Source organism: Melozone crissalis, unplaced genomic scaffold (assembly GCF_028551555.1).
Source record: "Melozone crissalis strain CALT ecotype California unplaced genomic scaffold, PUWL_Pcris_2 ptg000056l_1, whole genome shotgun sequence".
Classification (NCBI taxonomy): domain Eukaryota; kingdom Metazoa; phylum Chordata; class Aves; order Passeriformes; family Passerellidae; genus Melozone; species Melozone crissalis.
In genome coordinates, this window is record NW_026535834.1 from 4,689,278 (window position 1) to 4,717,179 (window position 27,902).

The window sequence follows — 27,902 nt, forward strand, 5'->3', positions numbered from 1 at the left end:
TGAACAGCTAGAGAAGATTTGGATTTCAGGAAAGCTCAAATTGTGCTACTAGACAAGTGGCCAGACCCACTGCAGAGAAAACTGCATGAACTGGAGGCAAAGAGGGAAAGAGAAATGGCAAACTCCTTGGCATTAAGCTTTCCATGGGAAACCAAGCTTTGGAGACCTCACAGCCTGGCCCTTTCTGAGAGCATTGTGCTATCCAGGACTCATCCCCATGCAGGTTTGCTTCATGCCTACAAATCCTCCTTCTGTGGAAGTCATTGACAGAATTCCCCCCTGCTTTCAGAGCCCAGCTGGGCCACAAGTGATTTGTGAATGTGTTGGTTACACAGATACTTGAACTGAAATCCAAGCAAAGACTGGGGTTTAGGTACTTCATCTGAATTTCTTTCTTTCCCTTTTCCCAGCACAGTTATTGAGAGGCTAGGCCAAGAATCCTGATTGATACTGCACATCTAACCCGGTCATTCAGGACAGCCAACATCCACTTCACTAAGTAAAATAAGTCCATTTCTGCCAGAGAAACCTGAAAGAGCAGCTAATTATGGACAAGGCTTGAAATGGTACTTGTGGTTCCACTGCAGGGGCATAAAATTACCATTTCTGTCTGTAAAGAGAGGTCCTTTGAGTGGAGCATAATAACACTTGGACATTTCTGGCATGTCAGAACATTTAGTTCCTGCAATAAAAAGTCTTTCATTAATCTACACAATACCTTTAAATGAGAAGCTGCTTGTAAGAGATAAACTGTGTCTTGGGCATTTCTGCTCCAGTATGCTGGAACCCTTCTTTGCATTTTTAAAATGTAGACACCAGGAGTAAAATGGGCCATGCATTCCAAAGAAACACAAGAGGACACCGGAGACACTGCAGCACACGTGAACCGTGGCAAAGCAAATCAAACGCAGAAAAGGAGAAACGAGCCTCAGATGGGCAGGCAGTGTCAGAAACACAGCAAAGAGAGGGCAGAGCTGCTGCCACACACAGCTCCCATGTGGGGTGTAGTGTTTTGTGGGACTGGGTTGTGCAGAAAGCCAAAATGCTGCTCCAAACACCCTTTAGGGCTGGAGCATCTCTCCAAGAAGATGCCCTCCAGCTTTGAACTGGCTGCAGGACCTTCCCTCAAAGCCTTGCTGCTCACAGTCTGATGGAGGTATGGATTTCCACAGCTGTCTTTTAACTCAGGCAGAGGATATGACCTTTGTGCTGTTCTTTTAATATGTCTGATGCAAGCTGATATTTTTCCAGAAATTTAATCCTGCGGTAAGATAATGAAAATCAACACATCATGCAGAGAGATTAGAGAGAAAAGGGAGATGCAAAGTCATCAGGTGTTTATAATGCCTTAAAATCCAAAATGTTTCCTTGAGGATTCAAAATAAAAGTGCAGAATTAAAGGAAAGAAGACTCAGGTTCTCTCCTTCCCTAAAAGTTTGCCTGGTATCAATGGGGACGAGATTACTGTCACTTGGGCAGGTCACAGGCCACCCCCACCGGCTGCCTCCAGCTTTTCAGATTATTTCCATTGTCTAAGTCATAGAAAATACCTGGAAAAAGACACAGATCTGACCCAGTGACCACATACCCTGTCCTGGGACACACACCCTGCATGTACAGCCAGTGACCAAGCCCTGGGCTACCACTGAGAGCTCCTTGCTAAATGTCAGTAAATGCTGCTGGGTAGCCAAAGTTCCAATTTCAGTTCAGACACTGCAGTCAGAAATCAAGCAATGAAAGCCTTCCTGTAAATTAGTGTTAGTAGCAAGGGGTAAAACACCAGAAAAAAGGGGAAACACACAAAGAGGTGTATGGTCATGCACATAAGCACAAAGGAGTACCATTATCTTGTGCTGTGCTGATCAATTTTTCACTTCATTTCTCCTCTAACATTTTTTGGCCCCCAATACCCTTCAAAAGCTTTCAGTGTGTGTAATAAATGACAATCCAGCATACCTCAGGGCTCCAAGCCGATGAGCTGTCAGTAGCATCATTTACTTCCAATCCCTGGTTGGCAAATGCTGTCTCCATTTCCAGGCGTCCTTCCCTGTGTGACTGGCTGACACCATCCCCAGTTCTGGGCTCCATCCTGGGCCCTTTGTGTTGCCCAGTGCCCCTACTCCTGGTTGTTGCTCTTGAATCAATAGATGCATGGTCATCTTCACGACAGGAGAGGTTGTCTTGGTAACTCAGTTGGCTTAGTCCATCCAGATCTAACAATTTCCAGCAAGAAAATAATTTCAGAGAGATTAGAACAAATTTCTCCCCATTCCAAAATGTGCTTTTCTCTCCTTTCTTTTATTTTTTTTAACTTTTCCCTAATCCCCAGTGTTTACAATAGACAGTTTCTGCTTCCTGCAGCACTGAACCTATAAAGAAACCAATCCTGTTTAAATCAGCATTTGATGGAGGGGACATGGCTGTTTCTCAGCCCGTACTGAACTGAGAAATCCATTGCCTTTATTTGAAAAAGTTATCCACAAAATTCAAGTGGAGTTTCTGGGGTATTCATGTGCAGCCCCAAAGGAATCTCTTCTATGAAAACACAAATCAAACCACAGAAAAGCACAGCAGAGGCCTGATGAACAGGTATCACAATTTCCTCCTGTGCAGGAGGAGGAGATGACAGGAGTTAGCACTGTCCTCAGGAGCATGGTGCTGGTGAGGGAGGCAGATTCACAGACAGAACAGAGAGCATTACCCTCTCACCCATCCCTGAGAGCTTAGTGAGCAGCTCATAAAACCAGCTAGGAATCTCTAAATCTCATGCTTGGGCTGAATTTTCCTCCCAAGGACAACAGAGGAGAGATATGTTATCTAATTTCCTAACTGCTTTTATTAGTTTTAATTCATCTTGTCCTACACACATGTCCTCCATAGGCTACAGTAAGCTTCATTAATGAGAATAAAATAATTCACACCACAGATTCCTTTCCTACACCACTGAAATCTCTGTTATGAACACAGGGTGCTTTTCTCTACTTGAAAGCACCAGTGAGAGCTCTCTGGATGGAGCAGCACAGATAATTACATGCCCAGGACACAGATGAAAACATCATCATGATTTGGCCTTGGATGTGTTCTGCAAACACTTTCAGAAGAAAAACAGGGACATTCCTCCTCCTAATGCATCTCATGATGAGCCTTGCTTCAGGAACACGGAAAGAAAATTCTTCCTCAGTCTCTTTCAAATAAGCAAAAAGCATTGAAAACAGTGAAAGAATGAGTTGTGCTTCCAGACAGCTGATGACAGCAATGAAAACATAACAATTTCCTTTGCAAACAGAGTTATTTGGGGTTTGAAGGTTTCACAGAAGAAGGTGAGGTTGGAAGGAGCCTCTGGAGGTCATCTCATCCACTCCCCTGCTCAAGAAGGGCCATTTGTTTGTTCCTATGAAGATCACTACCAAAGAACAAACATTTTTCTCAAATTTGGTCTCAAATTCAAATTTTAAAAGATAGTTTAATAGAAAACCATTAGTTTGCTTTTGTTAAATGAATCAATGCTTTTATTCCCTATCTGATAAATGAGATAGAGAATCTGGTGGCATGGAGGAGTCTGAGGTGCCCAACAACTTTTTCTGTCTCAGTTTTCACTGTCAGTTGCTTGTTTCACATCTCTCAAGTCCATCAATCTCCAGGCAGGGGCTGGAGGAATGAAGTCCCACCCATCTCAGGAGAAGATCAGGTTTGAGACCCTCTGAGGGACTTGAAAATCCACAAATCTGTGGCACCTGAAGAGATGCATTATTGCTGCTTTTCAGTACTTGAAGAGGGATTACAAGAAAGGTGGAGAGATACTTTTGGCCAAGGCCTGTAGTGGCAGGACAAGGGTAATGTTCTGAACTGAAACAGGTGAATTTAAGTTGGATATCAGGCAGAAATTCTTTGCTGTGAGGTGGTGAGACCACTGGCACAGGCTGATCAGAGGAGCTGTGGGTACCCCAGCCTTGGATATGTTCAAGGTCAGGCTGGATGGGGCTCTGAATAACTTAATCAAGATAGGGGGGATTGGACTAGACAAATTTCTAAAGTCCCTTCCAACCTGAGCCTTTCTATGATCCTCTACACATCCCTCTGTCTTAGAACAAAGAGCCCAAATCTTTCTGAGTAGAAGAAATTCTATGTTTGGCCTTAGCAGCAAATGCACTGCTTCTGATGCTTATCTGCTCCACACACACAAAAGTCCAAAGAGAGGAGTGGGGATTATACTCAGGAAACATCTGCTGCAGGTGAACAGAAGTCCTTGCTCCTGTCCTTGGCTGCTCTTTCAATTTAAGAACTCAGAAATTAGGAGAATAACTTTATCCCCTCTCTTCAACTGTGAATGATCTCCACTCTCCCTCCCAGTAAAATGCTTCAAGCACAGGCACTTCAACCAACAAGTCTGAGAGCATCTCACAGCTTCGTAATTATGGTCCTCTTCCTCATGGGAGATGGTCCTTCAGGAGCAAAGAGGGATCCAAATTCATCTCTCTCAAATTCCAGGTGAGTGCTCTCCTCACTCCCATCTGAAATGCAGAACCCATCTCTTCTCCTGCTCCTCATCCTCCCATCTGGCAGACCTAATTCTGAACTGAGAGCCCTCATTGTCTCACCTCTGCCCTGAGCAAAAAGTCTTGAGAGAGGTAGAAAGTAATTTTCTTTTTTTTGGCCATTACTCCCCTTCCTCTCTACAAAGTCAGAAAACAGAAAGAACTCAACTTAGAAGCACAAGCAAGAAATAAAATAACAGAAATTCCACGCATTTACTGAGACTGAATGGATCCAGGCACTCCTTAAGGCATTTAATTAGCAAGCCAATGTCTAATACACATTTAAACAGTGGGTCATCCATCAAAGCACACACCACACAGCAGGCTTTCAGAATAAAATGCTTCTGTAGTAAGAAATTATCCTCACACAATTGTCTTGTGGGTTTGACTCCTGCTGGGATAATATCTAGATCAATAATAGAGGAATTTTCAAAAACTACATTAAAGCCATAAAAGTCTACTCGTAACAGGAGAACTCCAGAAATATATTAATAGAGCAAGCCATCTCCCTGAGACTCAGGCACAAAATGAATGTGTTAGGAAAGCAAAAAATGTAGTGTTCAGGGGAAGTAAAGAAAAAGGTGATTCACCCAAACCAATCAGTGAAACAGTCTGGCTTTTTCTTTAAATTTAAAGCAGTTTTGGTAAGAGATAATCACGTATAAATACCAGTATTAGATGATCATTACAGATAATAGACCAACTATACAGACTAGAACAACGACAACTCTCCAATTACTTCCCTTCCAACATTATATTCACAAAATAAATGTTGAAAACAAAAGTTCCTCCTGTAAAGGAAAAGGTCAGAGCAGTAAAATGCCTGTAATTTACCTGAGAGATCTTTAAGGAAGAAAATGTCAACCGTCTTATGAATACCTGACGTGAATAAACAGCACAGCATCAGGGACAGAGGTTGAGACAGCATTATCTGAACTTTAATTAGCCAAGAGTCCCTGCAGAGCAATAGCAGACAGTTCTAAGATTAAGGACAGATAGTACTGTACAATGAAAAATGTGATTTTTCTTAAGAATCTCATCTCCCAAACTTTCCCTTTCAGGTCACGTGTTCACAATCCTGGAAGGAGGCAAGTGGAATACTGGGTAGCAGAAATCACCAATAAATCAGAAAAGTCTATGTTCAGGGTTGGAGAACTGGATGTGAAAAAAAAAAAAAACTTTCAGATGAAAGGATGAGCATGACCTCCCAGTAGAACCCTAACAAGAACTGGGATATGGAAGCCTCTCTCCAAAAATACAAGGCATGTTTGGCACATCAAACACTGAAAACCAGGCTGGAAAAATATTGTGCAGTCCCTCCTCACACTGACAGGCAAATGTTCTGGCTAATTTACAGTATCTGTCTTTTTTTTTTTAATGACACAAAATCTCTCAGTTCTATGAATCACTGTATTGTGCCAAAGGAACGTCCTAGAGGTCTCAACACTTCCTAAAGCCCACTGCCAGAGTTAAAAGATGGGGACTGGAAGATCTTACTAAATTAACACACATAGTTCATTAACCAGCAAGAAACACAGATGAAGAATTTAGGTGTTCCTGTTACCCATGCTGACCAAAGGAGTGTTTGCTATGTGAACTCTAAGGAATCAGTTTGCTTCCATGCAAAAAAAAAAATTAAATTACCCAAAAAAAACCAAGTCTTTTCTTTGAAAGAAATTAGATCCCTTCTTTAAACTGTATAAAAGTCATGATGAAAGTTAAGAACCTGTTTAAATTTAGTCCAGAGGAAGAAAGGATTTCAGTATGGACCTGGGTACCTCTGGACTTGAAATTCTCCTAGCTACAGCAGTCATTTTTCAAACCCCTCTTCCCAGAAGACAGCAGAGCTATGGCTTAGTGGGCCTGAGGAATATTTGCCCCCACACAGCAGCAATTCTCTTGCCTGGCCCCTGCTACAGCCCCAGTTCCAGACCTGCAATACCACTGCACCCCTTGCACTGAGATAAACCAACAGAGAGACCAGGCAGTGCTCCTGCCCCTGGTAATTTGGAGATTAGCCACCAAAAGAGTGCTAAAAAACTTCCTAGAAGAGCCTCAAAGGAGCAGAATCATTATGTAATTACCATAAATCTAAACAAAAATGGCCTGTAAATTTTAGGGGTTAAGGAGAAAAAGGATCTTAAATTTCAAGTGACATTATGCAATCAGGCCAAGATTGTTTAATTTACCACATGCTGGGTAATAGCCTGAGAAGGCTCCATGTTTCCAGAGCTGAAATAGGCTCTTTATTAACAGGGTGATTTGCAGAGAGGCTGTGGGCAGAGCTGGCATTCCAGCCTGTTCAGCTCCCCAGAGCATCCTCCAAACATTTCCTTCATGCTGTCTGCACTCCAGGATCTATACAGGTTACTACAAAGATTTTTTAACAGGTGAAAAGTTAAAGCTAAATGAGTCCAAAGTGCAGACTGTCACAACAGTGAAAACAGAACCAGAAGGTCAAGGAAACTCTCCTGTAAGAACACAGTGAGAGAAGACTCTGCCCCATGCCAAGTCTGAGTGGGAGAGAAGTTCAGGGTTCTCCAAGATGCTCAGCTTTGCTCTGTGCCCAAGTTTGCTATAGATTTTGGATTATGTAAGAAATGAAAACTACCAGCAATACATGTAAAAGCTCTGTTAAGAGTACACAAGGAGAAGAGAAGCCTCAGACAAAGTCTGAACATGCCATGATCCAGTCTGGACTCAGCACTTCCTAAAGGTCCTTCATCCTCCCCGCCCAGAGGATCTGCTCAGCTGGAGCAGTGTGTGATACACCCTTGGGGCACAGGGATGGCTTTACACCCACAAATCTTTGGTTTGTGATCATGGCACCACCTAGGTTCCTCTGAAAATAAAAGTAAGAGCAACTCTGCGCCATGTTGTACCAGAAGAGCTAGATGGAGAGATCTTTAAATGATCTAATTGGAGGGTGCATTAAATTCAAGCAATTATATTTCAAAATTAAAACATTATATTGAACTAAAAACAAAGGGCACTTTTATGGCTTTTCCCTCTAATGAACTTCTCTGGATTTTAGAATGTGTTCAGGCCAATTTTCTAAATAGCTATGTTTTTAAATGCATTTCATCTCTGTTTGTATAAAAGAGTCATTACATTAGTCCATGGAAGATCATAAAATTCTTCCCTTCTGCGCCATAAATTTTTAGTTTCTGTCATTGCCTGACATTTGGTGTATGTGCTGGCAAATGATACAGCATAATTCATCCAATGTTCACCTTGTGTTTGTGAAGTTGTTACAAAAGGAGACATTCAGCTTCTGCTAAAAAGCTTGCTAAAGGGATGACTTATGTGGCACAGATAAAAAATAATTACAACCAAGTCCTGCAGTCTTTAGAAAAATTTCCAATAAAAATCCATGAGAATACCTGAGGGTTAAAGAAACAGAACTCAATAGCAATATGCAGTTAGTGGAAAGATCTTAATGGACTTCAGCAAGGCTTGGACTTGGACAGTTCCCTCTAAGTATTATAGCTGCAGGTAAAATCAGGAAATAAAGTTTAGTAAGAGAGAATGGAAGAACTAGGACTTGTTCTCCACAGCAAAAGAACTTCTCTGTGTTGAGACTACAGATCTCAGACTCCAGCTTCTGTAACCTTTTTCCATGCAAGCAATACCTCTGCATCCAGACACCTCTGTCCTGTGCTCCTGTGGCTGGAGGGCAAGTGGCTGAATTTGGGTCTACACTCCACACCTGATTTTTATTCAGATACTTCTGATCAAAAACCGTGTAACCATGACACAGAGGTCTCAAACTGCCTGACCACATCATGGTTACTGCCTGAAGATGCTGCCTGTTCATCCTCCCCCCTGTATCTGCTCACTGGGAGAAAAATACCACTCATGCTGTAGCCAGCTGCTGCTCCTGGCCAAGAAGCCAGAGGACACTTCTGACTCTCGGGTGCATCCTCTGGGGAGAAAAAGTCACCAAGGATTTCGGGAGGACTGGGGCATGAACATGAGAATCATCCGCTTCTTCAAACCTCTGGAAAGCTTGATGGTGTCATATTGTATCAGCAACATTTACATATTATTAGACCCTGCTCAACTCTGCCTGTTAACCTATTCTTCTTTAATGAAGATATTTAACAGAGAAAAACACAAAATCACAACACACAGAAGTGTGGTGGTGTTTGAGGGTCCCCAGGATGAGGCAAGAGATGAGAATCTTGACTCAATATCGTAATATAATAAATCAGCCTTCTGAAACATGATGTTAAAAGAAAATGCTATACTAAAACTACACTAAAAGAAATAGAAAGGAGACATCAGAAGGCTGAGAATGATGATAAAAAGAATGATGATAAAAAACCTGTAACAGACTCAGAGTCTGACACAACTGGCTGTGATTGGCCATTAATTAAAAACAATTCACATGCTGGGTAAACAATTCTCCAAATCACATTCCAAAGGAGCAAAACATGGAGAAGCTGAAGCTTCCCAGCTTCTCACGAGAAGAAATCCTGGCAAAGGAATTTTTCCAGGAATTTTTCCTAAAATAAAATAGGACAGTGACACAGAAGAACCTTGCAAAATCATTTGCATGTGCTAAGACAAAGTAGTAAACAAAGGACTGGAAAACTTTTCCTGCTTCCATGCCCCTTCAGCCCCTGCTAAGGTGGGGAGAGAACTTTTGTGCAAAAAAAAGCAGCTCGGATGTAACCTGCTCAGGGTAGCACCACCAACACATAAACATGGCACGTGGCTAACAGGAACTGCTGGCTCCATCTGCCAGCAGCAGACGAGCTCTGGAGACCAATATAAATTATAGCCTTTCAAAATGAGGATTATGTACTTGAGCACATCCCTGTGCTGCCATCAATGCATGGGGCATGGCTGTACCCTCAGCAGTGCTCAGCATCCTGCAGGTGGGAGAAGGAGTGTGGTGTTTGTGAGGGTCCCCAGGATGAGGGAAGAGATGAATCTGACTCCATGTCTCAGAAAGCTGATATGTTATGTTATGTTTTGTTATGTTATGTTATGTCATATATCATATCACATTATATTTCATTATATTAATACTATACTAAAACTATACTAAAGAAAAAGAAAGGATACATCAGAAGGCTGAACAAGAATGAATAATAAAAACCCATGACTGACTCAGAGAGTCTGACACAGCTGGCTGTGATTGGTCACAATTCACATAGAACCAATCAAAGATGCTCCTGTTGGTAAATGATCTCCAGACCACATTTCAAAGCAATCAGATAATTATTGTTTACAATTCTTTTCTGAGGCTTCTCAGCTTCCCAGGAGAAGAAATCGTGGTGAAGGGATTTTTCAGAAAACATGAAAGGAGGGCTCAGGACATGCTCTGTATTCTTGGCCTGGCTTGGTCAGGATGGGAACACAGAGACATTTTGCTGATGTCCCTGCCAGCAGCACCAGGGGAGCACAGCAGGATGCTGGCATCAGTGGGACACAGCAGTCACTGTGCACACCTGGGTTTGTGTGTGAACAGCCCAGCTGGGAGCAGGGTCAGGCCACAGCTCGTTCTGCAGCACCAAGGGCATGATTGGGTTGCCAAGACTCACTCTGATAATCTCCATGGCAAACCCCAGCAGCTGAGCAAACAGGGGGAGAGGGAGGACTCTCCTGTTTTGGGAGGGAAAGCACCTTCCTCCACCTCAAACCTACATCAGCCTCAGGTGAGGAAACAGGGACCTGCTTTTACGCACTCTGCTGGATCTATTAAAATCTGGATGAAAAATTCAATGATAAGTGCTGTCAGAGCTCCATAAATGTCCCTGCTGCTGCCCAGGAGGCAGCACTCCTCTCCCAGGACACAGCACCAAGCCCAGCTGAGCCCAGCAGGACCCAGCTCCTTTCATGCCCCCACACTGGTGGGTTTGACCCTCTGCTGTGCCACAGTTTGACCACAAGCCTGCTCTTCCTGCTGGAAAACTGCTCTCTGCTGGAGGAAAAAAAGCTGTGTTCCTGCTCTGATAGAAGTGAAAAACTTTTAAACATGAGTTTGTAAATGGTCAGTGAACAGCTGTGATAAAATTTGATTACTTTTATGTAAGCTATTAAAAATAACCTTCTTTGAAATTTTCTTGGATAAAAATTATTTCAAGCAGTAACAACCCCATGGCCTAAATGTGATCCAGCCAAATAATCAAAACACATGAAAATATACATTCCTTTTCAGCCTAATACCTGCATTTCTACCTGAAGCTCTACCAAATGTATCTAATTGCTCAGCAAATGCTATAAAGTTCTATTAATATGTGGATCTCTTTTGGGTGATTAGGATAAAAATAAAAAATTATCCTAATTTAACCAAAAGTCCACATTTCACTCAACTTCATAAAAATCCTGAGTAAAATAACATTTTTAGTAATTAAACCACCCCTTTTACCATTTCCTCAAACAAGTGTAACATTAAAATCGTGCATCCATGGGCATGATTCAGTAAATAATCAAAACACATAAGAATAAACATTCTTTTTCAGCATTTCTACCTGAAGCTCTACCAAATGTATCTAATTGCCCAGCAAATGCTATAAAATTCTATTAATATGTGTATATCTTTTGGGTGATTAGGATAAAAATAAAAAATTATCCCAGTTTAACCAAAAGTCCACATTTCACTCAACTTTATAAAACTCCTGAGTAAAATAACATCTTTAGTAATTAATCCACACCTTTAACCATTTTCAAACAATTGTAACATTAGAATCCTACATCCATGGGCATGATCCAGTCAAATAATCAAAAGACATAAAAATAAACATTCCTTTTCAGCCTAATACCTGCATTTCTACCCACAGATTCTGCTCTACTAACTGTATCTAATTGCTCAGAAAATGCTATAAAATTGTATTAATATGGGTGATTAAGATAAAAATAAAAAAATTATCCCAGTTTAACCAAAAGTCCACATTTCAACTTTCATTCTCACATTTCAACACATTCTCAAATTTTCTAAAAATCCTATGTAAAATAATATCTTTAGTAATTAAGCCACCCCTTTCACCATTTCCTCAAACAACTGTAACATTAAAATTCTGCATCCATGGGCATGATCCAGTCAATAATCAAAACACATAAAATTATACATTCCTTTTCAGCTTAATATCTGCATTTCTACCTGAAGCCCTACCAAATGTATCTAATTGCTCAGCAAATGCTATAAAATTGTATTAATATACAATTAATATGTGTGATTAGAATAAAAATTTAAAATTATCCCAGTTTAACCAAAAGTCCACATTTCAACTTTCATTCTCACATTTCAACACATTCTCAACTTTTCTAAAATCCTGTGTAAAATAATATCTTTAGTAATTAATCCACTCCTTTCACCATTTTCTCAAACAAGTGTAACATTAAAATCCTGTGTCCATGGGCGTGATGCTGTAAACTCAGATAAATGTAGCTTAACATAATGTGAAATTCTGATTATTACAAGAAATTTTGCCATGGCCACGTGGATGCAGGACTCCTGGACAGCTCCTGTCAGGGCACTAGCCTCCTATAAAACACAGCAGAGCCCTTTTGCCAAGAGAGGAGGAGGAGGGTGCAGGGATGGAGGAGATAAGCTTGGCATGGTGTGATACATTATTGGCTGCTTGACTTTGATTTTGACTTCCCCAATCCCCAAGGCACGAGTGCATCACTTGTTATGACAGAGGCTGCTATTCCTCACAAACATTTGGAAGCACGCAGGCTAATTAAACTGTGGCACTGGGGAATCTGCAGCAAATCTGCCTGATGTGCCTGCTGCTGAATCGCTGCCTGAGCAGCGACAGCTCCCTGTCAACTTAATATCTCTGTATTAATAACAGTAACTTAACCCAGGGGAGAGGAAAACGAACACCATTCAAACACACAAGTGGCCTGATTAGCAAAGGACAAGGGGGAAGCATATTCTGCATCACCATGGAAACTTAAATAAAGGGCCCATAATTACAATCTAAATTCTGGAAAGATAATGAATACATCTTGAGATCTGCAGATGTTGTGCAGCATATACATATTTCTAGCAACTTCAACTCAATTACTTCTCTGCAGCATCTGTTTTACAAATCAACTTCCCACTGCTCATAACGAGGCATGTGGGAATTTTTAATTTTTTTTTTCCCAGAGGAGACAGTGGGGGAAGAAGAGGGTGACCTCTTTTTTCTGGCAAGGTATTTCAAACCACCACTATTTATTTAGAAATTTCAAACACCCAGTCAGTTACAAAGTTAGCTTACAGGCATCCAAATACACCAAGCTAAAATACATGAAATAAATAATTCAAGAATTTGCTGCAGTGCTACCAAGTAGAAAGAATAACTTATCATTTGCTCCAAGCTTACCCAAGAAAAAAAGAAATTACTGAATAAAATACATCATGTTGAAATATAGAGGTACTGCACACATCCTGTCGGCCTGCTTGTTGAAAAACAACAACAACAAACAAGACTCATTTTGTCTGAACAATGGAAACTTCCCAAATGCCAAATTTCTGGTTTTCCTATACATTTAATGCTGCCTTTGTGCATCCACTTTTTCTTAGAGATTTTTGATTCTGCTCTATGGAAGTCAGTGAGAGTTTCAATGGGAACATCACCAAGCCCTGAAGGAAGCAGGGGTAGTAACAAAAAAATGCATTTGATCACAAAACCAAGACAATATCAGTACATCTATGCATAATGCAAACACTCAGAGCATCCCAGGAGCACTCACTGCTGTGTTCTTTACTTCTACAGAAGCAGTCACACAGGCCTGGCCTTAAAATTTTCATGATCAGGATGACAGAGAGGAACAGAGCTCCTACCTCAGCAAAACCCAGAACTGTGCACAGAGAGAAAAGCTTTTCTCTGGAAAAATGGAAAGGTCTGTGGCAAACAAGGGACTTGTTAAAGCTTCTCAGAAAGAGGAGGAACATTTTGTTCAGGGAGGAACATTTTGTGCAGCAGCACAGGTGGAGCTGCTCCTATCAATTCCTGGGTGGCTGCAGCTCTGTAGGAGTTTTCAGTCTGGAGCCTTCATCCTGCTCTTGCTGTCAGCCCCTTGAACTGGGAATTCAAATGCACAAAGCATCAACCTGCCTGATTCAGTATTGGCTAAGGAGGAGAGCACCCAATCCAAGCCATTCCCTTAGATCCCAAATGTGTTAAAAAATGCTGGAGCAAACCCACACTTCTACACAATGGCAGGACGCCCCTGACAAACACCCAGTGGTCATTTACTGTTGAGCAGGATTGGATTTCTCTTTGCACCATCCCTGTGTGTATTCAGCCCTTCCTGCCAGGTCTAACAGCCAGGGAATATTTGGTCTCCAGTGCTGAAGGGGAGGATTTCCCCTCTCTGCTCAGTGTCCACAGACAGGGCCCTGCTTCTGCCTCTCCATCTGTCCTCACTCCATGACCAAACCAACTAGGAAGCTCCCCAAGGTGAGTTTATTTGGGTGTTTGCATGTGATACAGGTGGAGAGAAACAGAACTTGGAAGCCTTTATACTAAGGGATACTTACAACAAAAATAATGTTTAAGAAAAGAGAAAAAAAACAGCAAAAAAGAGAGTAATCAGAAAAAAAAAACATTTTTTGGCTCTAACCACCTCTACAGTGAAACAACACAGCAGTCAGAACACTACACCCCAATTCTGCACACAGCTGTGCAAGGAAATAGAGGACTGCCCACTGAAAACAGCATGAAAACCAGCATATTTTCCTATTGTTTCTTTCCTACTCCCAAAATTGGATTTTAAAAATAGGAACACGGGATTCCACGTCAAGCTGGCTCTCACTGTGCTGCCTAAGGTTCTTCCATAGCTGTAAGAAATGGCAGCCAAGAGACTGAACCACAATCATCCCTGATTTTCCCAATCGCCTACTTTACATCTTACATGTGGAGCAAAAATGAGTCAGGCTTCATTTATTCTACTGGGTTCTATTAGCACAGGCCCAGGATTTGTGCAGAAGTGGAAGAAAAAAGGAGATTACACACTGTAGGAGACAGTGCTAAGCCAGGAAAACCCCTGGTGTGGATGCAGTTACATCCATGAGTCAGCCTGCAGGTCCCTGAGAGCTCAGGTTGGGTGGTGTGCAGGAAACATGCAGCTGCAGAGGCAGAAAATCCCTTTCTGTCAGCAGATGGGCTGAGTGTGCTCTGGGGTGTGGGGCTGGAAATGGGCTCAGAAACTCAACAGACTGCTGGATGCCAATGGCTGGTGAAGTAGAAAGCACTGTCCTTTCCTTCCAACAAAAGAAAAGAACTTTCCCCTCACCATCATTATTTCCATAACCATTTTCCTGGTGGTTTTCATACCATAATGGGTTGAATTCCTTCAGGTTACCCGTCCATCATTTCTTCATTTTGTTTGTTTGGCTTGGATATGAACTTCCTCTAATGCAAGGCAGTCAGTTCCTAAAGTTCCTCCAGTATGTTTAAGGAAATTTCTTTGGATTAGGACTCTTTGCTTTCAGCTATCAGAAATGAAACTGGCCAAGGAAATATCCAGAAAACTCAGGCCACTGACTTTGCTCCTCTCTAAAGCAGTTTCACCACTCCACACAGGACCCAGGGTATGCACATAGCATTTAAACCATCAGCTTCACACCCACAGGGCTTTGTTTGCTGATCAACAGTGTGGAAATGAACTCCCTCCAAAATATATTTGTTTGGATTTGATACAGAAAACAACTGCACTGCAACAAGGCAGATATTTATTTTCCCACTGATTTTTCTAATTGAAACTTTGTTTGCTGCCAGAGTGTTGATTCACCACAATCTCCCCCCTCCCCCTTTATTGTAACACCACAGCACTGCTGGGAAAATCACCAGCTTTGGGAGCAGCAGTGGGTGGGGATGTGGTGCAGCAAGGCTCACTGGGCTCAGGACTGAAGCTGTCACCCAAAAGGGACAATCCTGTCCTCCTGCCCCTCCCCTCTTCCTTTTATTTTGGTTTTAGCAATCACATGGCCAACTCACCTGGCTCAAAAGTAGCAGGGAAGGGGCTGCTGGCCCTTGTTGGAAGCAAGAGGCTGGGCTGAGTCATGGAAACAGCTCAGCTGTGTGATAGGGGAAGGATGTTGTATTTCATCCTCTTGTATTTCAGCTGCAGTTTTACTTCAATAAGTGGCAATTGCAAAACTCAGGCCCAAGGGGTTTGTAGCTACATTATTTATGGCAGTAATTCTAACCCCCAAACTGACCTTGAGACACAGAACTCCAGCAAACCACAGGGCTCTCATTAATCCAAACTCAGGGCTTCCTCTCCAGCACCACCAGTCTCATTATTTGCTAGCAAATACTCCCACAACAATTATGCTGTATGGACTGTGCAGGTTTGAATCCCTCTCAGCCTGAGGAGGTAAATTCCTCTAAACAGCCAGCTTGGGGGCAAAGTCCTCATGAGTCCCTCTAGGGATGCTTCACCTCACAGGGGTTCTGAGTTCTTGAGTCAGAGAAGCACCTGCCTGGACATGAGGGAACTTTCAGGTGGTGCAGTGATGCCATGAGAGCATCAGCTGTTTTCATGGTCATAGGAAGGGATTTTCTACAGATTTTGCTATGGACTGATTTAAGATTCAACCCAAGCCATTCTTGTTGGTCTGCAAATAGGTACTGATGAAATGTCCCTAAGTCCATCTGTGGAAACTGCATGAGAATCACACAAACAGCATCTGTGGAGGGACAGCCCAACCACACCTTCCTCATTACCTGCAAGACCCCCAAAGCCACACAGTGACATTTCCATGCTTTAAAACTACACAGGTTTACCTCCATGACTGTAATCTCAATATTTGCTTTCAGTGCAGAAAATTAATTTTCCTCTTGGTTACAAAAACTACTTGAGGAGTCTGTGAGGCCACTCCAGGTCATTACAGCAGCCAAAAATTACCTGGGCACAGGAAAGTCATATCCACACCCCTGTCTGACAAAGGGTGAAGATCAACACCAGCTCACCTTTTGGCAGAGTGATCCCATCTTATAAAAGCTGTAAGCTTATTATTATTAATATTATTATTAGTGGGTTTTGTGCTGTTAAGCATTGCAAAGAGGGAACAAGGATGGATTACCTGTGCTTCCACCAAGCCTCTGTGTGGCATTCACATTCTCTGAAAAAATCCCTTCACCCAGGATTTTTCTCCTGGGAAGCTGAGAAGCCTCAGAGAAAAGGAAAACAATAATTATCTCATTTACTTCTTCTGTGTTTTGCTCATGTGGAATGTGTTTGGAGATTGTTTACCCACAGGTGATTGTTTCATTGGGTTCTGCTGTGAGTTGTTTTGACTTTTTGGCCAACTGGGGTCAAGCTGTGTCGAGGCTCTGGAAAGATTCAAGACTTTTCATTTTTTGCTTTTTAGCATTTAGTAAGTATCTTTTCTGTATTCTTTAGTATAGTGTAGTATTCTTTAATATAATATAATATCATAAAGTGATAAATTAGCCTTCTGAGAACATGGAGTCAGATTCATCATTCCTCCCTGCAAATACAACACCCCTGCAGGTCAAGCTGGCAACAACTGCAACAGAAAAGAAAAACCACACACACACACAAAAAAGACAAACAGTAGTACTGTTTGTGTCAGCACACAGAATTACTATGTTCCAGCTCTGCACAGAGTGCTGCTAGTATTGCCTGCATGTCACCTCCACCACAACACAATGAGATCATTCACACCTGCCTCGCCTGTAGTAGGAGAGGGAAGGTGAGGAGGCAGGGTTTCTAGGAGAAAGGCAGCATTTCCCAGATGCTGCCAAGATGCTGTTTATTGGTAAATGAAGTCTCTTGAGTCCTAAACAACCTTCCCAGAGGAAGATAGAGTCGCAACTGCCATATGGAGAGTGGGATGAGGATGTCACTTAGCGAAACGGATCAGAAAATACATGCACAAACACACACGCTCACACACAATTTGTTCTCTAACTGCACAGAATGGCAAAAGCCATTTCATCCTCTCAAATAAATCCTTCTCTATACAGCTTATGCAATCTTCTAGATGACAAGAGCAGATGACAAGTGCTCCTGAGCAGAACATCCTTCCCCATGCCCCCAGGAAGATGGGCACAAGGCAGTTCTGCCCACCAGACAGGGAACTTGGTGAAAACCCAAACCCCTGATCTCCTGTGGCCTGACAAAGACACTATGCCTGAAATCACTGATTGAGGATGAACAGCAATGCTGACAGGCCCAGTGAAAACCCAAACCCTTATCCCTTGTGGCCTGACAAAGACATTGTGTCTAAAATCACTGACTGAGGATGAACAGCAATGCTGACAGGCCCAGTGAAAACCCAAACCCCTGATCCCTTGTGGCCTGACAAAGACATTGTGTCTAAAATCACTGACTGAGGATGAACAGCAATGCTGACAGGCCCAAGACAGTGCTGGCAATGGAACCACCTTTGAGAAACTGTGGTTTGAACCACTGTTTGGCTTCAGTTCCCCAGCTGTAAAGCTGACATGCCACAATCCACCCTCCTTCTGGGGCTGTTGTGTTTTCGCATCCCCACTCCTGTGTGACTTCCTGCATGAAGATCCCTCATAATCTGAAAATCTGAAGAGACAGAACTGCAAAGGAATACTCTAGATACAAGTAGGAACATTGTACCACCTTCTCAAGGACAAAAGTCTGTGCACAAACACTTGGAGTGGTTCTGAATTTCCCAGAGAGAAAGAATTCAATGCAAACTCACGTCTGCACTTCACTTCAGAAAGCCAGGGCTGGCATCACATTCTTCAGAGAGCAGATGCTGTCCCCAGTCACGTTTGTGCTTTGTCCCACTCGAGCTGCCAGGAGCATTTTCTCTGAAATGTTTTTGTCCACTGTCTGTCTTTTCTTTCACCCCCTTATTCTTCACGGTGGTATTGATTCGGTGCAGCCTCTTTGAATGTCCTTCTTGGAGTACAGGCAGTGATTTTTATAGGGTTACATTCTGGCTAGAACACTGGCTGGCTCCATACCCAGACAGGTGATAAAATTCATAAACACTTCACTTCTCAATGTGGAGACTGGCCATCTATCTATTTGAGTCTCAAGTTCAAGCAGAAATTTAATTTATCACATAATCAACATCATCTTCTTAAGGGAATTCTTTGCTGTATATGTTTATAGGACCTAATGAAAAACTCACTTCTTGCCTAGGATTTCCTGCCTGTATGAAGGGTCATTTACTGAGGTCAGGAGTATTCATATAGAGCAGAAAGAATAATTTCCTTTACTACAGAAATTACTGGCAAAAATCAATGACCCCTGTTAAGCCGGAGGCCAAGGTAAATAAATGCAATAGTGCTGTCTAGATTTAAAAACTCCCAGAGCCTCAGAGGTGTGCTTCCCCTCGCACATGTGCTGAGGAAAACTAGCCAGCCATCCAGACAGGGGCTGTCACACTTCCTAGCATTCCAAGGCCACAAAAATTATTTTAGTGCAACTGGAATGCAGCCTTTAGCTGGCACTGAGGTTGTCCAGTTGATGGAGGAGAAGAAATCTCTAAGGACTTTTTGCAGTGGAAGTGCTGTGCTCACCTATCCATTACAGCAGGGCTGTGAGCAGTGCCAGACAGCCTGGGAGACTTCCACCCCAGCACTCACTCCTGCAAAAATAGTTCAGCTCTCACTCAGAAGGCTCAGCTCTGCCTGCCCCTGTGCCTTTTCAGGGCAGTGTCTGGTGAAAATGAGAACTTAGTGGTCATTTGGTTTTTTGTTTGCAAAGGACAGCAGCCCTGGGGGAGAAGTGGTGCACACTCATTTTTATTCTTCACTTTTTCCATTATTGCTGATTTTTCCCTTCAGTGCACACTCATTGTTATTCTTCACTTTTTCCATTATTGCTGTTTTTCTCTTTTAGATTCATGCTGGGAAGAAGAAGCACTGGCCACCTCTACCCTTCTACTTGCAGTGCACTACTTTCAGACTTGGTTTCTTGCTCCTCTGTTTGTTGATTTGGATTTTTTTTTTTCAATTTTCAAGCCAACTGTGCAATGATGGATCTGGCAGCCACCCCCAGTCAGCTGAGCAGCAGCCTCCCAGCCATGGGGGGATGCAAAGCAAAGGCTGCTGTCTCCCTGCTCTGTGCTGTGAGACAGCTCCTCTGCCACAGACACTGAGGTTAAAACACTGAGGTTAAACAATGGACAAGGCTCTGAGAGAGCGAGTTCATCTATTATGCAAAATTCACAGCTACAGGGTTTGCCACTGGTGGCAGCAATCTGCACACACAGAAGGCTCTGCCTTGCCATCATTGACTTCTTAAGCCAAACACCTGGCTCTGCAATAATTCCTGCTGAGCCACCTTCTCAGTATTAAACTGTGGATCAAAAGCATACAAAGTAAAAAAAAAAAAAAACAAACAACCAAACTTCCTTGCATTTGTTTGAAAACTTGCTACAACTTTGCTACCATCATTTAATTGCAGAGCAGCACAGGGCAGCACCCAAACCTGCACCCCATGATTAACCTGCCTCATGGTGTCTGATGGACATTTGACTTCAAAACCCAAGAATTTCATTGCTCAAGCAATTTATTAGGTCCCTAAGCCTAAAATAGGTTTTCAGTAATATGTGTGCTGCTTCAGAGCCTAAGAAAATTTACTCTGGGAGCCAGGAAACATTTCCTAAGAGGCAAAAATGGGATCAAAAAACATATTTGATAAAAAGGAGAAGGAGTAATGATGGTTTTTAACTACAGTGTTATTGTATTTCATCTCAGAAGCATGCTGTCAGTTTAAGAGAAGGGAACATCTATTGGATTTTGTTTGCATCTCTTTTAACACAAAATTATTCTCACCTAGGGCTGCAGGGCTTTTCCCCCCTAAACCAAATAAACTATATATTGGAATGACCTTGTAACAGGTTTCTGTGGCTCTTTAATCACCAGAGGCTGCTAAATGAAGCATATCTATTTTCTCTGTTACATTACTATTGGCAACCAGGTCTTCAGTAAGTGCCCAGAAATATTTCCATGGCAACAAAAAGCATTCAGCATTGCTACTGTTTTGTGCCAATTTAGCTTTAAAATATTCTATTGTGGAGAGAAATATGGTACATTAAGTGAAATAAAGTCAAGATGCAATGTTCTGAAAAGAATACAAGGATAAACAGGAAATACGTATTTTGCAGAAATGAGGGGGGAGAAGCCTGCCAAATGGGAGGAAAAATGTTCAAAGCTCATTTTGATGCTACTGAACAGCATTGCTGAATGTCAGCAAATCCATGTGTCACTTATATTGTCATTTAGGGTTAGGTAAAAAGCTAACAGAAATAAGGATACCTCGAACATCTTCTCTTGATCATTTTAATCCATGACTGAAATTTTAAGTTGCCAGGGTATTACAGCCTCTCTGCATGTCTAGGTTACCATCAGAAGAGTTCACACTCTTGATGTTAGAGAATGAATCTAAAGGAAAAAGAGGAAATAAAGAGCTGAAAAATAAAGCACAAAGAGCACGTGTGTTTTGGAAGCGAAAGTTCACTTAGAAGAGCAAAATGAGTTCTTCCACATCAAAGGGTCTGGGGAAGACATTTTCAAATCACAGTTGAGCACTTTCTCTCCCATTATACAACTTAGTTCTGAGAGAAAAAGGTATCAGTTCCCAGCCCTGTAACCCTCAAACAGCCAACTTTTGTGACTATGAAGTCTTGAGACCATTGGCTGGCCCTTTGTGCAGCACATTGCAGAGATAAAAAGATTAAACTCTGTCTGAGACCATTTGGAATGACATTCCCTGAGGTGCAAAAAGCTGAGAGGTGCTCCCTGAAGTGCCTGGTGTGCAAGCAGAGAGCTCTAGGAAGCAGCACTGTAGGTGCTGGGGGCTCCATGGGGCCAGCCCTTCCAGCCCACAGTGGCTCCAGGAAGGTTAGGGAGAAGGAAAGCCAAAAAATATGGAGAATCAAACAGCAGCTTGACCAGGACCTGCTCTCATCTGAGAGAGATGTCCAGAGGGACCTTCCCTTGAGCTGCAGGGATGGGTCACTCTGGCATCTGTCTGTCACTAAGTCTCTCATCAGGAAACTCCATCTGGTTCATCACCTACCCCTAAGAAATCTTTTTCTCAGAGGTCCCTGCAGGTGACAAAAGCTCTGACCAGGACAGCAGCTCCTTCATGGGCCCTATTTCCCTGAGAGCTTTCCAGCTTTCATCTACCCACTGTGAGCAAGGGACAGGGACAGGGAGCACCCCTGGGAATGCTGTCTTTGGACCTGCTGAGCCCCAGGATTTGCTGTGGGTTGCTCCAACAGCCCCTCCTGAGTCTCAGGGCTGCAGGCTCTGCAGGTTGTGCCCTAGGACAGTGTCACTGTCATATATTTTCTGAAAAATCTCTTTGCCAGGATTTCCTCTCCTGGGAAGCTGAGAAGCCTCAGAGAAGAATGAAAACAATAATTATCTGATTGTTTCTCTTGTGTTTTGCTGCTTTGCAATGCGGTTAGAGAGTGTTTATCCAACAGGGGGTTGGTTGATTGGTTTCATGTGAATTGTTTTTACTTAATGACCAATCATGGTCAGGCTGTGTCGGGGCTCTGGAAGAGGTCATGAGTTTTTCATTAGTATCTTGTTAAGCCTTCTATAAGTATCCATTGTCTATTCTTTAGTATAGTTTTAGTATAGTATAGATTAGTATAATATAGCATAATATAGTATTGTGTAATCTAATCTAAGCCTTCTAAGTACATGGAGTCAGATTCATCAATTCCTCCTTCATCCTGGGAACCCCAAAATACCCCAGGACAGCACTCATCCAGGAGGATCCACAGCCCCAGCACTCCCTGAATGGACACTTTGCACCCTGTTCCATGACTTCTGTGCCCACACTGGTCACCCAGTCCAAGCACACACACAAACCCACCCTGCAGCACTGGCTCAGTGCCCATGGATAAACCCTGGGGCAGGATATTGCCCAGGCAATGCACAGGGGTACCAGAAGGGAGGGACTGGGCTCCAAGAGATTCAACTCTGAGATCTTTAATCTGAGAACTGGCAATCTTTCATTTGGGATACTAAACAAGCAGTCCCAGTTTGGGAGGCAGAACAGCTAGACCAAAAGAGCTTTTTAATTATTTACTCCCTGGCCATAACAGAGTGAGAAATAGCAATAAAGAAAAGAGCTAATTTTACAGTCATTAAAGAGTACCATCAAGGTTTATACCCTCTCAGTCTGATACTCCTGTTAAATACAAAAACAAACAGGCTGATCTTCCACAGTCTGCACAGAAAAGGCTAAATATGTAAGACTTCCCTAGAAGCCAAGAGTGAAGAAAAGCTCCTGGTCATAATAAAACAGACATTTTCAAGAGTATTTACCACCTGCTTAAAAAAAAAAAATTAGATATTTGAAGCCAAATTCTGTAGATCCTCAGTGAGCCTCAAGTTCTTCATCAGCTCCATATTGCAGAACCCAGTTCCCCCATCCTCCTTTCACCCTCATTCCCATTCCTAGGATGTTTGCTAAGAGCAGCTTTGTGCCAACAAGACCCAAGGATGGTGTCAGCAGGACTGCAGTTTCCCTGGGTGCAGTCAGGACCTGTGTCATCATCTCTCTCTGTGAGCCAGGAAACCTCCAGCCACACCTGTGGTAACACTGAGCGATCACAAGTCATGTGGCTGACACTCAGTCCTGGGCACAATCCCCTGACAACACTCCTGCTGTCATTTAAAGATCAGAAGTCATAGTTAGGCCTATTTAAAACTGAAAATATCAAACTCCGTTCTCCTTCCCATAATCTCCTGCCTGCTGTCTCTTCAGTCTTGTTTGAAAAGCCTGTGGGGGTGGTGGGAGGAGAGGAAAGTGATTTGGGAGCCTTTCATCCATAAAATCATGAGATACGGCTGGCTTTTTAGTACAGCATTTCACAGCACATGGCACAGTAACATCTTGAGATTCCTGGCACAAAGAAACAAGGTTTGAGATTACATATATCTTTAATAGCAATGACACAAAGGCAGATGGTTCTCAAAGCGAAGGCTTAAGGCTAAACACTCTCTTTGAAGGGTCCTGCTACCAAAAACTGAACAGGGAGGGAAGCAAAATACTCCTTGCTACAGCAGCAGGGCCTGATTGCCTTCTAATACACAGGATTGTCCTCTAATACACAGCATTTCACCCCAGAGATCTCCAATTCTTTCAATGAGATTAGTCTCACAAACAAGGGAAGGGTTGGAAAGGTTAGATTTTTTCTTTGGGATTTGGGGAGTTTTATTTTAGCTGTGGGAAACAGAGACCATACAGAACATACTGAGCAGATTAGCAAATAATGAAACCAACAGCAGCAAGGAAAAGCGTGGGTAACGCAGGCAGGGTGGTGCCAGCTGCTTACCTGCACAGCGTGCCGTGCCATTGGCACTGTGCAAGGAGCCCCCCAAGCTGAGGCTGTGCTCATGGGCTCCCATCCTCCAGGAGGGCTCACCTTCTTCCTCAGCAATGGGGGGAAGCCGATCAGGAGGCTGGAGATCCTCACTCATCCAGTAGGATCCATTGGCTGTCAAGGTCCTGCTGCTTTCAGTGCACTGCTCTGGCAAGGTGCTGGTGGTTTTAACCCCTTCGTGCCTCTGTGGATCCGTGTCAGAGCCTTGAGGGAGGTTTTGTGAAGCAAGATCAAGGCCTCCAATGTAGCTGACATCTCTAGGGTAGAAATAGTCTTCATCCCAAATGTCCAGCTCCTGTTCATCATCTAATTCCTCAGAATAATCCTCAAAAACTCCTCCATTATTCTCCAAGTCCTGGGTCCTTTCTCCTTCTGGCTTCCGACCCACTCCACTCAGATTCAGCAGAGAGGCAGATATGGAGTCTCCTGCTTGCTGGATTGCTTCATATACTTGAGACATCCAAGTAGACAGTGGCTGGAGGAAATTGTGAGCAGCCTCAGAAGCCATGTTTAACACTATGCCAGTGTCTGGTGATCAGTTGTTCAGCTTTGCCAGCATGTCACTTACAATTCGGGGAGCTACAGAATAAGAAATTACTGTAAATTGCTTGTCCATCAGCACCTGTCGACACACTATCTATGTGAGATGACTAGAACTGAGAGGGGGAAATGGAAAAAGCACTTCTATCCATTGAGAATGCTACCAGAAATCCAGAAATGATGGACAAATTGCCCATATTCCTGCAGAAATCTGGAAAGCTTTTATTCTATTGCTAAACCTAAGATAAAAATAAGAACACAGAACCTTGGAACACAAGTAACTTTTTGAAGTGCACACGCTCTGGTTACAGCTGTCAACAGATCTGGGGGAAAAAAGGTAAAAAACAACCTGTAATCAAAAATCTCAATTAACCTCCTGTCCCAATTTCCTTAGCATTAGCATGAACAGGTGAGAAAGCTGAAGGGAGGATAATTTGGGGAGAATTATGTTCTGTATGATGAAAATGACAGGCCTAAAGCTTGCAGTAGCAGCCCATGGCAGATAAACATCTCAAATGCTTTGCTCCAGAAAAGCTATGAAGAAACTCTCTCTGCCCATAGCCCAGAGCTGTTTTGCCATTCACAGAAATGAAAAAAAAAAAAAAGCCAAACAGAGGAGGTGTAATATTACAGGTACAAAATTACTGAGAACAGAAGCAAGTTAACAAAAGCACTGGTGTCATCTGAATATGATGCTTTCTCAAAATTCATCTAAACTCTAAATAAAAACATAAGTTGCAGAAAGTTAGCATGCCTTTTTGCCCAATATACATCTTCCCACAGCATCACAAGACAGACATTCTTTTAGGAACTCTGAGAAGGAGAAACCTTCAAATAGGATGATGGGTTTAGGAAGAACAAATTAAATAGGTGCAGATTTTAGACTAGAAGACAGCTAAAAAGAAGCTTCAAAATAAATATGAATGTCTTGTTGAATTGAGAGGTCTAAAAGCAATCAAAGTATAAAAGGGTAAATACGGTGTAACAGCAAGAAAATAAGCTCAGCAGCAATGTGTATTACCTTCTGAAATGATCTCCAGGGAAATGCAGTGGGAATTTCAGTGTTGTGGATTTTAAATGGAGCTAAGGAGATCCCACTTTGCTTGGTGAGCAGCTCCTCTAGACATGAGATCAGTGACTTAGGAAGACTTTAGCTTTTAAAACACCTGTGCCAAATAATTTTGTTCAGTGATGTTGATTTATGCTGCAGACACTTCCAGCAGGTTTATTGTCAGCTTCAGCTTGTGCTCTGAATTGCAGCCCTAACAAGGGCAGTAAATGAATGTGGGTTACTAAAGGCATTTTAAGAGCTGTGGCTGTCACAAACTCCCTGAGCTCAGGGCACAGACTGTTCCAGCATCCATCTGGCAGCTCCAGCCCTCAGCTCAGCCCCTGGGATCCAGGTAAAGCTCCCTGCCATGCATTAAATCTTTGGCAAGGAGCAGACAGTACCACAGCCTCACCTCCCAGGTGAGTTGTTCCCTTCCCTGGCTCTCCTCTTAGCAACTCTGCCTTTGGCAAAGCCTCTCTGCTTTGTGCAATTGATTTTCTCATAGACTAAAAGAGATTACAGGCTCCAAACAAGGCATTTGCAGCATAATGTGGATTGGGTACTGGTAAAGCACAGCACCAGAGAAGTCACTGGGAGGAGATGGTACTTTAAACAGGTAGATTCTCCCAGGCATGGAAGAGCTCTGGCAGGTAAGTGCTAGATACTGGGTACATTTTTAACATGGCATTTATTTACAGGCAAGAGCAAATGAAACTCTGGTTTCTGATGAAAGGAGAACCTCACAGTGCTCTCCCTCTGTCTCATGGCAGCAGTGGCCCTCAGAGGGATGCAGGCATCCAGAAGTGATGGAGATAAAGCATATGGGTGCTGAAATGAAGTGCTGATCTGTTCTAAAAATCAACAGAACATAGCCCTCTGATATTTGCATAGGCAATAATTAGCTCTTCTTGTTATTAGATTTTGGAACTAACCCCTGATTGGTCCAACAGAGCTACCCCACTTCTGGCTGGCTGCATCACAGAGTGACACAGGGAGGTTGGTACCACAACCATAAAAATGAAGGCAGCTTTCAAGGCAAGATTTTGCTTCAGTAAGGGAAGTAAAGCAGTGATCTAGACCCACCTGCAGGGCTTGGATATGGTCACTCAGTCATCTGAAGCAGCAAATAGAAATTGAACATGAACTTTCATATAGCAAGCAGCTGCCTGTAGGTTGTGGGGAAACATGACACATGCACATGTACACACATGCACAACTCTACCCAAGCCTGGGACATTTCATTGAATCCTAGGAACCCCAACAATAAGTGGTTTGATTTCAGTTTATAGACAATAGATGTGTATTTCACCAAAAAATCTAAACCATTTTGCAGTAACACCTGCAACTCACACGTGCAACTTGCAACCCAGTGCCTACACAATCTCTAGAGGCAAAAGCAATGTCTTTTCCAGGGTGCCTGACTCTGCTTCACCTTTGCTTTTCTTTTCCTACCATCCTCTTACTAAAGACTCCAGAGTCAGTGATATGCTGAACAACTGGAGTTCAGCTGAATTATAAATGGTTTATTTTTGTTCTTGCAGCAGATGGGTAAAATGTGTAACAAGCTGCAGACAAGTTTAGGCGGGCAACGATTTTACAAATTCACCAGAGGATCAAAGGGGGCTGAGCTGTGTGACAGGCTTGCTGTTTCCCAGGAGCTCTCTCCATTAATTAGGAGACACTGCTCCAACAGCATGTTTATGATATATTTCACAACGTGGCCTTTTCAACATAACGGATTTTTACTTTTGATTTCTCTAACAGTTTTGACTTGCATTAGAAGGAAAAAAAAAACTAAAAGAACTGAGAGAAGCATAAAATGTGTGGGAAATAGGAAAAAAATCCATTTCTTTTTAAAAGTATTCATGAAACAAGAGAGATGAAAAAAGCAGTTTAGCAAATTTACTTCAAGTTCCATCTTCTAAAACCACCCATAAGAATTTTCACACCAAATCACATGCAAAACTCAAAGTGGTTAGGGTTCTTTTTTTTTCCTCTCCTGGAAAATCAGATAGCTAAAAAGATCAATGTTAAGCCTCTCACAGAAACCATCATAACCTTTACTACAATCTATATTCCCTTGTCTTGATAAGATCATTATTCCTGAGTAGCATTCCCATTGAGAGGTGCAATTACTATATTGCTAAAAAAAGTAGACTATTACCAGAATTTCAGACACGACCACAATGCAGAGGTTTGTAATATTCCCAAAGTGTCTTTCAATCTTCTTGATAGGTAGGTTCCTAAAAAAAGTGCCATCAGTTGTGCATTTCTTAATGTTTCCCTTATTCAAGCTGTTGCAGAGTATAGGCACAAACTTCCTTTTCTTCCCTCACTTTTCGTGTGGCCCTTGGAGAAAGTTTCTACCAAACCCCTCCCTTACAAGCAGAACAGAGGTTGAAAATTGATTATATCCATGAGCAGGAGCGTTATTTGTGTGGATGTTGAAGAAGAGCAGTGT

General features: G+C 42.6%; 1 protein-coding gene across 2 annotated transcripts in view; it reads right to left on the reverse strand.

Annotated features, from left to right (window-relative positions):
• SYT16 (synaptotagmin 16) overlaps positions 1 to 27,902 on the reverse strand; it is a 104,839-nt gene that overhangs the window by 18,354 nt on the left and 58,583 nt on the right. The window contains exons 3-4 of one of the 2 annotated variants that reach the window (XM_054286742.1): positions 23,803 to 24,429; positions 1,957 to 2,213 (exon numbers count right to left, since the gene is read on the reverse strand). In XM_054286742.1, coding sequence (XP_054142717.1) covers positions 1,957 to 2,213; positions 23,803 to 24,358 — 813 coding nt within the window. In that variant the 5' untranslated portion in view covers positions 24,359 to 24,429. Of the gene's footprint in view, positions 1 to 1,956; positions 2,214 to 5,369; positions 5,424 to 23,802; positions 24,430 to 27,902 lie in introns of those variants that run through there. The other variant, XM_054286743.1, reaches the window with a different exon arrangement.